The sequence below is a fragment of the Panthera leo genome, chromosome F2 (genome assembly GCF_018350215.1).
Source record: "Panthera leo isolate Ple1 chromosome F2, P.leo_Ple1_pat1.1, whole genome shotgun sequence".
NCBI lineage: Eukaryota > Metazoa > Chordata > Mammalia > Carnivora > Felidae > Panthera > Panthera leo.
Window position 1 is genome coordinate 65,695,163 of NC_056695.1, and position 13,441 is coordinate 65,708,603.

The 13,441-nt window shown below is 44.5% G+C and overlaps 1 protein-coding gene across 1 annotated transcript in view; it reads left to right on the forward strand.

Annotated features, from left to right (window-relative positions):
- The first annotated feature begins 1,611 nt into the window (after positions 1-1,611).
- The window catches only part of LOC122210605, a 28,417-nt gene continuing 16,587 nt past the window's right edge, over positions 1,612-13,441 (forward strand). Inside the window, exons 1-4 of the mRNA XM_042923362.1 lie at positions 1,612-1,693; positions 2,469-2,623; positions 6,127-6,245; positions 8,612-8,722. Coding sequence (XP_042779296.1) covers positions 2,500-2,623; positions 6,127-6,245; positions 8,612-8,722 — 354 coding nt within the window. The 5' untranslated portion in view covers positions 1,612-1,693; positions 2,469-2,499. The remainder of the gene's footprint in view (positions 1,694-2,468; positions 2,624-6,126; positions 6,246-8,611; positions 8,723-13,441) is intronic.

Here is a 13,441-nt window from a genome sequence, read left to right on the forward strand (position 1 = left end):
CCCAGAGCCCCTCCAACTTTGGCTCAGGTCATGATCTCACAATATGTGGGTTTGAGCCCTGCATCAGGCTGTGTGCTGAAAGCTCGGAGCTTGCTTCGGATTCTGTGTCTTCCTCTCTCTCTGCCCCTCCCCCACGCTCTCTCTCTCTCTCTCTCCCCCCCTCTCTCTCAAAAATAAACATTAAATTTTTTTTTATTTAAATTTAAAGAAAATATATGAGCATGTCTCATTAGACTTCTTACCACAGGGTTATCAGCAATCAGAAAAGGGTCCAGGAGGTTTTGGATTGTCCACCGTGAAGCAGTAATACCTCTTACTCTATATACCATTCTGGAGTCTTCTAGTGCTTTGAAAATCCTATAAGAAAGAGGGTCATATTTCTTGGCAGAAATGGGACAGATGGGAGAAGCATCTAAGTTATGATTTCTGAAAGGATTTTCAAACATCTTTATCCTGCTCTAGGACTTGTGCCAGATTTCCCTCCTGCGTTCATCTAGAGGAATTTTCATAGACAATTTATATGAAACAAGGATCTGTCTCTTGGTGCACAGTCAGCTCAGAAGTAGCCTCTTTCCCACCTTCTGCTTCCAAAAAGTGGATTGGTTGATTTATTTTATCCTGCTGAGGCAGCCAACCCTAATTAGCATCATTGGTTTCAAATAATCTGTGTTTCTCTTTAAAAAGAAAAAGGTCATCTTGCTACAAAATGTATGCAAATGTTGGGCTAATCGTTTTTTGCTTGACCCCCTTGTTGGCAATAGGTGACATTGATAACCCACTGCGAAGGGTAGATAGAGGTGATTCCTCTGCCCGTGATAACATGGCAGTGACACCTCCACGCCATAGGGGTGCAGTAAGGATCGAATGAGCTAATGTTTGTGAACGGCTTAGCACAGTGCCCAGCTGCAACCACACTCAGTGGACAGCTTAGGTTCTTATGGGCACTTCCGCTGTTTTCCTGCAGGCGGCTGCCTGCTCAGGGTTCAGCTCCTAGAGACAGATAATCCAGAGTTTGATTCCTGACTCAGCTGCGCGGTCGTCATGAGACCTGGGCGTGTTACTTAACTCTATGCTTCAGTTTTCTCCTCTCTAAAATAGAAGTGAGCATAGAAAATACCACATAAGATTATTATGTGGATGAAAAATTGATATAAGCAAAGCCCTTAGCATAGGACTGGCCCAGCCTATGTGCATAATACATGCTATCAGCCACAACTAATAAGGGAATCAGGCCCCCGGGTGGATTGTGGTCCCTCTGCTCAGTTCTTTTCAAAACAGCGTCATCCTTTTAGGGGCAATGGCTTTCAAACTCTGCCCAAGGAGCCTACGCCCCACCCCCAAAGGAGGAAGAGGAAAGAGACCATAGGGTTTCACTCCTCCTACAGGCAGAAAAGTTCTTCTTTTATCTGTTCCAAAAATTGAGATGCGGCACACGGTTTCTACTATGGAACAGTATTTGAAGATATGTTCTCCTCTGTCACGCCTCACCTTCTCATGCTTGGGTCAGATCAACAGAAATAATAATTTGTATTTGATTCTTGTACTCATCCACTTATTTATTCATTGTTTTCATTCATTCATTTGTGCCTTTTTTTTTTTTTTTTTTTTGGCCACGTCCCCAGAGTTGTAGCCATGAACAAATAACACAGCTCTGGGGCGGGGCACGCAGCCCACTTTACAGCAGGAGAGACAGGTAAGGAAACAGGCTGTGATGCCCAGAGTTACAGGAATCATGATGTAGACAGGTATGTGATATCGAAGGAAAAGAATACCCAAAAGCCTTTGGGGTCAAGAGAAACTTCTGAGGGGAAGACGCCTAAGGGTGTATGGCAGCAGAAGAGGTGGCACATTTTCTAGCAGAGACAGAAAGGCAAGAAAGAACATGGAAATTCAGGAAATGCAGGCTGAGCAGCAGTTGTGAAGGCCAATAGGTAGGACAAAGGAGAAACAAAGTACTTCCAAAACCCAAGGCCAAAGCCCTGCCATCAGGATGGACGCTTCCTGGGGCGCCTGGGTGGCTCAGTCAGTTAAGCGCCCAACTTCAGCTCAGGTCACGATCTTACAGTTCATGGGTTCAAGCCCTGCATCAGGCACTCTGCTGTCAGTGTGGAGCCTGCTTTGGATCCTCTGTCTCCTTCTTTCTCTGCCCCTCCCCCCCTTGCTCATGCACACATGCTCTCTCTCTCAAAAATAAATAAACATTAAAAAAAAAAAGGATGGATACTTCCATTGCAGCCGATCAAGTATAAATTCACTTAATGACTTTAGCCAAGGATCTGGCATCCCAACATGTCCCTTCCAGGGAGCAGATTCCTGAAAGATTCTTAGTCTCTTTAGCAAAAGGACACTCTTTTGCAGCTTGGGTTTAAAGGCACACTGTGGGAACAGACAAGGACAGGCACCCTGGGAGAACGTCTCCTGAGGAGACACGGCTGCAGCTGACACAGCTTTCTCCTGCCTTTCACTAGAGTCCCCGCTCCCAGCAGGGCCAGGTCCTGAATGAAGTCACCGGGCCACTTCGAAGAGGCCTTTGCAAGACTTTTCAAAATTGAGCTGTTCCCAGCACACAGACCAGGGCTGAAAATGCAAAATTTGCTGGATGAATCCAAGCCTCTCCAAGCAGGTGTGACAAGTGTGAATGTTCTCAGATTGTGAATGAGGCCATGACTAATTCTCACTTCATCCACCCAGACTCCCAGCCAAGAGTCGAGAGGTTCACTTCTTCCTGCGCCTCGGTGACAAGCAAATGCAGGCCACCCCTTGGGAAGGAACCTGGGCATGATATCAAGGTGGAGAAGTATTGTTATCCTAATGATGTTGAGGTAATAATAATTACAATAATAGTAATAACTAACATTCACCAAGCACATACTCTGTGCCAGGTGCTGTAATAAGCACTTAGCATAAATTAAATTAACTCATCACAGGAACTCCATGGAGCCAGTAACACCACTACCCCAATTTTACAAAAGCAAAACAAAAACAAAAACAAAAAGATGTCCGGAAAGAATAAGCATAGATGGTGGATGTAGGAGGTAGAATATTACAAAGAGTTTGCAAAGGCTCTAAAACAAAATAAACAATATCCATGCGTTACAATGCTAGCATTTTTTTACCAAAATTGACTGCACAGACCTCAGATTACCCGTCACACAGGAAACTACCCAGAGGCACCTATAACATATCAGGGGAACCTGTATTCAAATGAGCAACTATAAAATCCATGAGAGACGTTCAAGAACAATGCTTTGGCTTTCAGAGAGAATCTATCCAGCTAGAAGCATTAGGGAAGGTTTTAGGGCAGAGGTGACCTCTGAGATCTTAAAGAACTGGCAAGATGTCATTCCAGGTTAAGGAACAGAGAGAGAGAAAGCAGGGAGGGGCAAGGATGGAGTATGTCCCAGGAAGAGCAGAAAGTGGATTGTGGGTAGAAGCATGGTTCCCGGGGATTCCAAGCACACCCTCAGAGCCACAGTAGTCTCTGAACCCACTCCCCCTTCATCTCAGCCTTTTGTTTATTTTACACATTGAGCTTCTACATCATTTGAAGAAACAGGTCAGCTGATTTCCATTTTCAGACTACAGCACCAAAGGGTAGGGAAAGTATTGAGGAGGAAGGGAATGGTAGGTTGAGGAAAGAACACTAAGGGCTTCAGTATGAACATCAAGCCGACTTCATACACGCCACCCCTCTCCATTCTCCACGCTCAGCAGACTAGTGGAACATGTAATTCTTTCCCACTGTTCCCAGAGACTCAGAGTCCTTCTGTAACCAGCACCCCAGACACCAGGAGTGGCACATCATACAGCTAAGCAAGGGAACGTGGGCTTTTTTCTGTAGACAACAGAGAACCATATAGTTTTGAACCATTGTCCCTAAAGGTTCACTTAAGGTATTGCGATGGGGCCATGAATCTGTGGCCAGGCCCCACCTGTAGGCAGACCTTATCTCAGTGAAACCTGCATAGGTGACTTCCTCAGTTCCTTGAGCTCCCCCACAACAACAATAAGCTCCGGATCCACAGCAGTGGAATAAGAAGTGAGAGAGGGCTTTCACAGTGTCCGAAGACCCACCTGGGTGTGATTTCTTCAATTATTAGCACACAGTGTGAAGTGTTCCTCCATTTATCACACGGGTACCAGGAAATTTGGGGATCCAGGAGTGGAGGGGAGTAAAAGCATCGGCCTCATGGCCCATAGATGGCAGCTGAGTGATAAGACCCCTTTGGAGGAGGGGTAGGAACCAGGGTGACATGAGCAGTAAGAAAGGAGAAAGGACTGCATTAAATACAAACTTCACCCACTCCCTTTTGTAGAAAGAACAGGTTCTGGAGATGTAACTTTGCTATATATAGCTCTGTGGCCTTGGGTGAGTCACTTCACCTCTCTGGGCCTCAGCCTTTTCATTTATGCCATGAAGGTAATCATTTCATTTACAGGGAACATTTGTTAGTTATTCTCCTTTCTTCTGTCAAGAGCATTCAGATTTTGCTTTGGATACAGCCTTGAAGGACCTGTACATCAAGATGCCTCAATATTCCCCCAGTCAAGGAGTGTCTATGTGCTCCAGGCTCAGCCAATCAGACACCCTCAGTCTGGAACAGGGAGCCTAAGCAAAATAACATACTGGAAAGAGTGCAAGACAAGGCAGAACAAAGGCAGAGACCTTTCATCCCTATTGTCTTATCCCAGAGCCGCTCTGGGTCCTGTCATGGTGGGACCCCACCTGCCCCTTTCTAAAAAAGTCCTCTCAATGCCCAGGTGAACCGGAATCACCTGGAACCCTGGCTGATACAGGAAGTGTCAGATGAGGAGAGGGTATGTGGGAAAGTGCTTAGAGAATGTAAAGGAGATAGACAATGCTAGGTGGTGTTTTCTAGAACATTCCATAGTGTCTGCTACCAAACAGTTTCATTACATGATTATTGAACCAAGTTTGTTGAGTGTGCCTCCTGTCCTTGGACACAACCTTCCAGAGGGCGGTTTGTTCTGTTTTGTTTTGTTTTGGGGGGCCTTGTGTTCTCCTGGACAGACCTACTCATCATTTTCCCCTTTGCATCATTTGCAGGCCACAGGGCACTGAGTCACCAGAACGTCTTTATCACACAATGGTCAAAACCCTCTGTCTCTTCTCTCTCTGCTTTACCTCCTTTATTCCAGACACTTCCTTGGCAGACTAATATAAAATGAACGGCCATGGGAAAAAAAAACACTTTCACCTTCAGTTCACACCAGAAGTCTGTGGGATATTGAAAAGTGATGACCAGATGCCTTTGGGGCTTTGTTATTAATCAGCTATGTGACAAGGCAAGTCATTTGCCCCTCCGGACCTCAGTTCTCTCGTCTGTCAAATAAGAGTTCTAAATGAGAAAAATCTCTAAAGATTCCTCTCGAGCTGAAGGTCTGTGAAATGATTTGGCCCCACCTGGCTTTCATGCCCCTTCATTTCATGTGCCCCATCTTCGGTGCAGAGTCCAGGAACCCCGTCTATGCCTGTGCCATTATGGATCTATGCCAATATTTCTAAAACTTCTGTAAGTTCTGGAATACTATAGATGTTTCACCGTAGATCTTTCCTCAAGGAAAAGATCATATCTTAAAAGAAATAAAACCTCTACAATAAAAAGTAAATCAAACGATTTAGAGATCATAGAAAAGAAATATAGAAAAAAATCAGATTTTATTACAGAAAACATATAACTGAGAATTTTCCCAAATGCTGGTAGCATATTTGCAAGCTGTTCAAAAAAAGAAAAAATGTCCCACAGCACAGAGTTGAGAAATAATAATAAATGGAACTGTCCAACGTTTCACAAATACATCCATCCCTCTAAGACGCCTTGTCAAAATAGATCATTCTATCTGTCTCAACAAGTCAGGCTGCCCTAGTGAGAACCACGTCTCCAGTTCCTGTTGCTGTAGAAAAGGAAGCACTGAGCTTTGAATGGCCTCACACTGAACCATCAAAGTGGTTGGGGGCCCCTGATTTTAGAGAGGGAGAGAAGGGAGCAGAAGATGAAGTATCCTTTATTTACTAGATCTGCATTTCGGGGCTTCCCGTGTGACACCAGGGCAGCCTCATCACCAGGTGGCCAGCCCTTTAAAACCCCTCTCCTCTACTCCTAGGACAAACCCATATGTCAGCACCGCAGGAACAGCCGGGGTCCCAGGAACTGAGCAGTCCTGGCCCCACAGGAGTGGAATTTGCTACCAAAGCCCTGACTGTAAAAGCTGCATCAAGCAAGGCAAGAGCAGAACCAGAGCTATACTGGGATGTGAGCCCTGAGGTTGGCGGAGCCAGTGCTGACCCCTCGTGAGGGCTGTGGGCTGGGTTGCATTATCTTTGGAGGGCAGGAGAGGTTTTTCCTTTGCTTTTGGGTCCCCCTAGTGGAACACTGGCTGGGTCTCCTTAAAGGAGGTGTGTGGGGAGATGGAACCGCCTGGGAAAGTTAAAACCAGCCGCCATAAACTTACGGCTGCCTTTCCCACTACCCTCTGGGCTGTGAAGCCAGCCAAGCAACCAATCAACACATAATTTACTCCTGCTGTTTACCCAGCAGTGCAGGGTGAGTTAAGTGCAGGAAGAATGGGGCATCATCCCTTTCTCTCAAGGTACTCATAATGTGGGGGAAAGAGACAACAAAACGATAACCAGCAAGACAATGACCAGCAAACACTATTACACCATAACCCATAATGGCAGACATGTACAGAAGGTCACGTTATAATAGGCGACTCAAAATCAGACTGCCTGAGCTCCTATGCTGGCTCCTTCACTCACTTAGCACAGTGAACTTGAGCTTGTTTATTCAACAAATACATACTGGGCACCTAATCTATACCTACTACTGATCTGGGCACTAGGGATATAGACAAATAAAAATTATCCCCCCAAAAAAAATCCCTGCCCTATGGACCTTACATTCTTCATCCGCGAAAGAAAGGACATACAAAGCTCCTATCCCATAATATTGTGAGGTTAAATAAAATAACCTTAGCACTTATGCCTGGCACATGATAAAATCTCAGTAGTGCTTGCTCTTGTTATCATCCTGTTGATAGACCCTGGAGTCTTTATTTTGCTTCAGGGTCCTTCCAAAGTTGTAAGTCAAGGGGGAAGCCATCCTGGGCTGGAGTTGAAGCAGCTCAACTTCTTAGGAGTCATGAACCCTAAATGTCTAGAGGTCTCAATTTCCTTATAAGTAAAATACAAGTGGTCAGAGGAGATGCTCAGCAGCCTGAGCAACACTTCTCTAGGAGTGGTAACCTGGTGAGTCAAGCTCTCAGACTTTTCTGGGCCACACTTAGTAGATGAGGAGTTCCCTGTGTGAGAATACATTGTGCATATATCTGTCTGTCCAGCTCACTTAATCCCAAAGTCCCCCCCCAACCCCCGTCTGTCCTGGTTATGAGTCACAGTTATATTGTTCCTCTCCTCATATAAGCATGCTGACCATGGTTCCTGACCCCATTAGAGTGGACATAGTGAAGTAAGATCCCAACATATAGATTTGAACTTGTTCTGAGGTGGGAAACCCCACAGCCTAAGCCTAATGTGTGAGCTCTAACAGAGCTTTGCAGGAGTCACTGTCCCAAGTCATAACAAGGTCGTATCATTTAGATATTTCTCACCTTCAGAACATCACTGGGAAGAGGATTAATTGAATTGGCAAGATCTAGCATTTCTGGGTCCAGTACTCAAATATCATTACACATATTTAAACCCCATATCTAACCTTAAGAAAGGAATTGGTCTCTCTCTGATATCTTGAGTCCCTTTGAGGCTTTATACTCTAAGACCCAATGTTAAGAGGTCAGGCCTATAGGCAAGAGAAAACAGAAGAAAAGGATAGAGAGCATAATTGTTTTTCAGGGTAGGTTGAACATTAGAAACTGGAATAAATGTGGATAGCTTTCTGTATATACTTAGTAAAAATTAAAATATGGGTCACAGAGAGGCATCTGGCTGGCTCAGTGAAGTGGATGACTCTTGATCTTGGGATCATGAGTTCCAGCCCCACATTGGGTGTGGAACTCTCTTTTAAAAAAATGTGAAACAAAGAGTAAAATGTGACCATTTTAATCAGAAATTGCCATTGAAATCAGAAATCTAAACTCAAGGGGCACCTGGGTGGTTCAGTCTGTTAAGCATCTGACTCTTGATCTTGGCTCAGGTCATGATCTCACAGTTCATGAGACTGAGCCCCGTGTCAAGCTTTGCACTGACAGTAAGAAGCCTACTTGGAATGCTCTCTCCTTCTCTCTCTGACCCTTCCCCACTCGCTCATGCTCTTTCTCTCTCAAAAATAAATACACAAGGAAGGAAGGAAGGAAGGAAGGACGGAAGGAAGGAATGGAGGGAGGGAGGGAGGGATCTAAACTCAAGACCTAATTCTGCTTTTGTGGTAGAAAATAGAGCTACTCACCTATGTTTCCATTTCTCCTTCCCAGAACATTGGGGAGATCACCCTTGCCTTCTCCCTTGAAGTTAGACGAGGTCATGTGACTTCTTTGACCAATTAAATGTGGGTGGAACAAAATGATTCATTACCTGATGAAAGCCTTGAAGAACCAGTGCACGATTCTGTATGTTTTCTTTTCTCTTCTGCAGCAACTGCAAAAGCAATATAGATATATTTTTATAAAGGCTGAAATTCCGAGCCATCACATGGAGAAGAGCTTCTCCAGCAGGTTTCCCAGACCTACAGTGGATTTTACAGAAGTAAGAAATAAATTTTTATGTTGTTAAGCTACTGAGATTTTTAGGATTATTTGTTACTAAGCATAACTTAACCTATTCTGACTGATACAGGCTCTTACCATAACCATATGATTTCAAGTAAATTACTTACCTTCTCTAAGGTGTCCTAATTCATAAATGGGGTAATAATAGTTCTTAGCATTCTTATGAGAATTAAGTGTTAAATGTATCTTCCATGACTTACTAAACTATCAAACATTATGCAAATTAAATAAATTAATTTAACTGAACACCTTCTGTTGTCCAGATACCATTCTAGACAGAGATAAGTGAGATCTCAACCCTATAGGAATTCACAATCTTTGTGTAAATCACTCTGCTTGTTCTCCAAGTATCAAAGGCAGAAATACAGTCTTGGAAAGCTCACGGTCTCAGAATAAAAAAAGACAAGAGGAATCCCTCTCTCCCACCAAAGAATCAAAGGAATAGAAGTGAATGGTATCATTCTGTCTGGTGTATTCAGACCTGCAAAAGGATGCACAAATAGCGTAGCAGCTGCCTGCAAAATGTGCAACAGGTCCATTTAAATTTATCCTTGAACTCCATTCTCTATTTTTACCTTAATCTCATTGATTCTTTTTCTCAATATATGTCTCTAACCTGTAACTCTTTGGCAAGATTCGGGCAGATGATCCTAACTACCAGTTTGACATTGCCAACTGGATGTTTAAGAGCATCTCTAGCTCAGCAAATCTAACACCAAGTTCAGCATTTAGCCCTGAGATTCTAGCTCCTCTTCCTCCTCTGTTCCCATACATCCAGTCTCTGATATTGGAAAACTCATTGTCATCTTTAATTTCTTGTTTTCCATAACCCGAGTCCAAATAATTTTCCAAGTCCCAAAAACATCACCTCCAAAATCTTTTGCTGAGGGTGACTGCCTTTCTCTGCCTATCAACAGACACATCTCCATACAAAAAAGAAAGAGTCTCACTTTAGTGCACTCTACATTCTTCTCTAAGTACAGCCCTGAGCTTCTGTTATAAAATCTTTAATAATTTTGAGTTTCTTACTAAATTAATTCAAACAGCCTGTCAAACTCAAATCCCTCTACAATCCATTCCTGACAATGTTTCAACAAATATTTATCAATTGCCTTGTGTGCCAGACCCACCTACTGTCTAAGCTCCAAGGATACAGAGCAAGACCAGTCCCTGTCTTTAAAGAGCCTGTAGTGTCCATGGCAATACAGCTCTCCAATCTCCTTTGGGAGAACGAGAACCTACTGCAAGGAACATAGTTTCCCTCCATGGATACTGTGAAACCCAAGGGTACTCCCAGCCAGTGGCCAAGCATGACTGGGGTACCAGAGCCAGCCCATTCCTACGCAGTGTGGGGTTCTTCTAGTGAGCAACTGTGGCTCAGCATCCCTCCATTGGCCTGGCCAAAATTCTCTCAGAACCATCCTATGGTCTTTGGCTTTTTCTACCCATCCTTCCCTCCCTCTCTCCTTTCAATTTGCAATGGTGGGTACTGTGTGAGAAAGGCAGGCACAAAGTGATATAAAGGAGAAGAACCTCAAACTGAGTCCAGGGAATGGGGACTACAGGGACACTAGGACATGACACCAGACTGAACCATGAAGGATGCAAAGTTGATTTCATTTGCCTCTACTTTGTTACTAGCACCCTACACTCAAATATAGCTTATAAATGAAGAGGCTGAACTTTTGTTCCATATACCCACAAATTTCCTCTACCATTGTTGACATTTTGAGGGAGCAATAAATAGCTCCGTGTTTCCACATTTGAATTCTAAATTGGAAAATAAGAGTTCTAGCTGAGAGTTCAAAATACTCCCTCTACAACTAAAAAAGATGGGAAAATGAAGCTTCCTGTGAGAGCCAAATGGATCTGCTGGCTGTACTCTCTTCCTTTGGGATCTCCTGAGACCAGTGGTGGACACCACCGGTGGTAGACAGTTTAGGTTTTACTTCCAGAAGTTTCTGAAATGGGTTAGAAAAAAACGTGAGTGAACCAAGTGAACCAAGTGGACGTATCCATCCTAATGCAGCAGCTGGGGTGGTTAGGACAAACCTTCCCCCAGAAAAATTAAGAGGAATACCTGCTGCCTGAGGGAAGCTCATTCCCAAGGGGAAGAAAGGTAAATATGACCCAGACATGCCCAGTTCATTCTTCCCACAGCTCCCAGTCAGACAAATCACCCTGCTTCCCCCGCAGCAGAGAGAGAGCAGAAATCCAATTGAAGTTCTTTTAACACAGAAGGAAACATCAGAAGTGGGGAAGAAATGTTCTCCCCTTTCTTTAGCTTTTTGCTCTCAACTCAGCCTGCTTCATTGTTTAGAAAAAAAAAAATTATGTTTTATTTATTTTTGAGAGCAAGAGAGAGCACGAGCGGGGGAGGGGCAGAGAGAGAGAGAGGGAGACACAGAATCCGAAACAGGCTCCAGGCTCTGAGCTGTCAGCACAGAGCCCCATGTCGGGCTCCAACTCACAGACCGTGAGATCATGACCTGAGCTGAAGTCGGATGCTTAACCAACTGGGCCACCCAAGTGCCCCCAGCCTGCTTCATTGTTAAGTCAATAGTCAACTACAGTGTAGCAGTGGCCCTCGGGAGGAGATCACCATAACAGGAGACTGCACCTTCAGTACCAAATGGCACTCCTGGGGACCACAGATGAGTGGTTTACACATTGCTTCCAGAAGGCTCTGAAATGTATCAGAACAGAACCAAATTCAATCAACGCCAGACCCAAGGCTAAAAATTCCCTCTCTGTTCCATTTTCCAAATCACAATATGTGCAGTCATGCTGTCCAACACAGCATATCCAAGATTCAACAATGAGATTAAATGACACCCTTATAATGCACCAATAATGAACTACATGAAGACACTCACATAATGAATGATTATAACCCAGAGATAGCCCATTATCAAATTCTTAGGAGAAATACACATTCAAAAATCAAATCCTCCTAAAAAAGATCAAGTCCTCCTGAAAGTTAACTCTAAAAATGTTCAAATCCAAAGGAATTAATATCCAAAACCAAATTATTTTGTTCTTGGGTGTTAAAAGCCTTGTCTCCTTGATTTCTATTATACTGGGCATGTATATTTCTAGCACCTGACATGCGTCTGTCACCAAGACATCAATAACATTTTGTTTCATAAATTTATGAAATGAATAGGTACTCACTGCTATAGAACCAACCTAGCTAACTTCCACAGCAAGGTAAGAGCAACCAACAGAATGGTAACTGAATGGCATTTCTGTTTATCCTTCTCTCATTAAATTTAATTATTTTAGGAACTGCTTCTTTGATTATAATCACTAGCAAATGAAGCCAGGCTGCTTAGCATAGCTCCTGGCATATATTAGATATGCAGTGTTATTTGGATTGGATTCTAATTTCACAAATCTTATATTAGGTAGAAGCAATAAGCATGATCAAAACCTTTCACCATTTAGAAAAGCTAAAGCTACTTGCTTTTCATTTTTGCAGCTCCAGGGGGTGGGGGGGGGAATGATTTTTTACATCAATAACCAAGAAAATAAAGTCAGAGGCTTTTGCTTCTGCCTGATCCTTTCCTCGGGCCACCTCTTCAGCTTTCACTCTTCCCTGTCTCCCTTGCCCTCTGAGCAGCTTGCTCCTCGCTGGCCTCATCCCTCTGCCCTGGCACCTGCCAGAGAAGGAGCAGATGCTCATCTTGGCCAGTCATGCTTGACCACAGCAGGCATCCTGCTCCTCTCCCCACCCCCTGCAGCCTGTGCATACCCAGCCATGACATCAGGGAACTCTGGGAGCTAGAACAAACCCTTCCCGAGTCAGTCAGATGTAGGCAGATCTCCAGAGAGTCAGTCCCAACACTCTGGCACCTTCTGGTCTTCTGCACCCAGGAATCCCCACTCAAATGCTACACTGGCCTCTTCAGTGTCCTCAGACCTCTGACTGCACATTTTCTCTTCCCTCCTTGCTGTGGGTAACCCCCACTACCTCTGCAATATCTCATGAAGGCCTCTGTCCCTCCATCTCTCTGGCTGGGCTGTTTCCTTGGAGAGGACAGTATAAACTGAGAGCAGTAAGCATGGGAAGCATCTCTTCTGAGGAAGAGGCATGAGCTCCCTCTGTCTCAGGAGCTCCACACTCCCACCTGTCCTCCAGCCACCTCTTCTCCCAAAGCACAGCCTTCCCTCCTTTTCCGAGCAAGCTTCCTTCATCCTTTGCCCAGGCTTTCCATCCTCTCCTCTAATCCCAGTACCATTTCTACCTCTCCAAATGCCTACCATCGACCAAATAACCCCTCCCCTGTAATCCCACAACAGTTTGCATTTGTGTATTGATCAGGTTCCTGGAAACAGATTTTGAGATGGAAATTGACATGCAGGAAGTTTTTTGGGGTATGCTCCCAGCATCGACACCTAAAGGAGTCAGGACTGGGCAGAGGAAGAAGCTGACCTGGCCATTCAGATCTGTCCCAGTTTGAAACGTGGGGACCAAGCCTTTGTAGCTTGTATTGCCCAGTCATGGGCTGCCCTTGGAGACAGAATATTATCTTGAGTGAAGCTGCTTTCTTCCACAGAAGGCAATTTTTGGAGAGAGTCTCAGCTGAGAGCCACCAGCAGCCAGCACTCCCAGGAGGGAGGAACGAGTAGCCCGGTCCTGGAGGCAGATCTCCGTAACACACACTGCTTCCGCTGCGCACTTACCACGTTAACA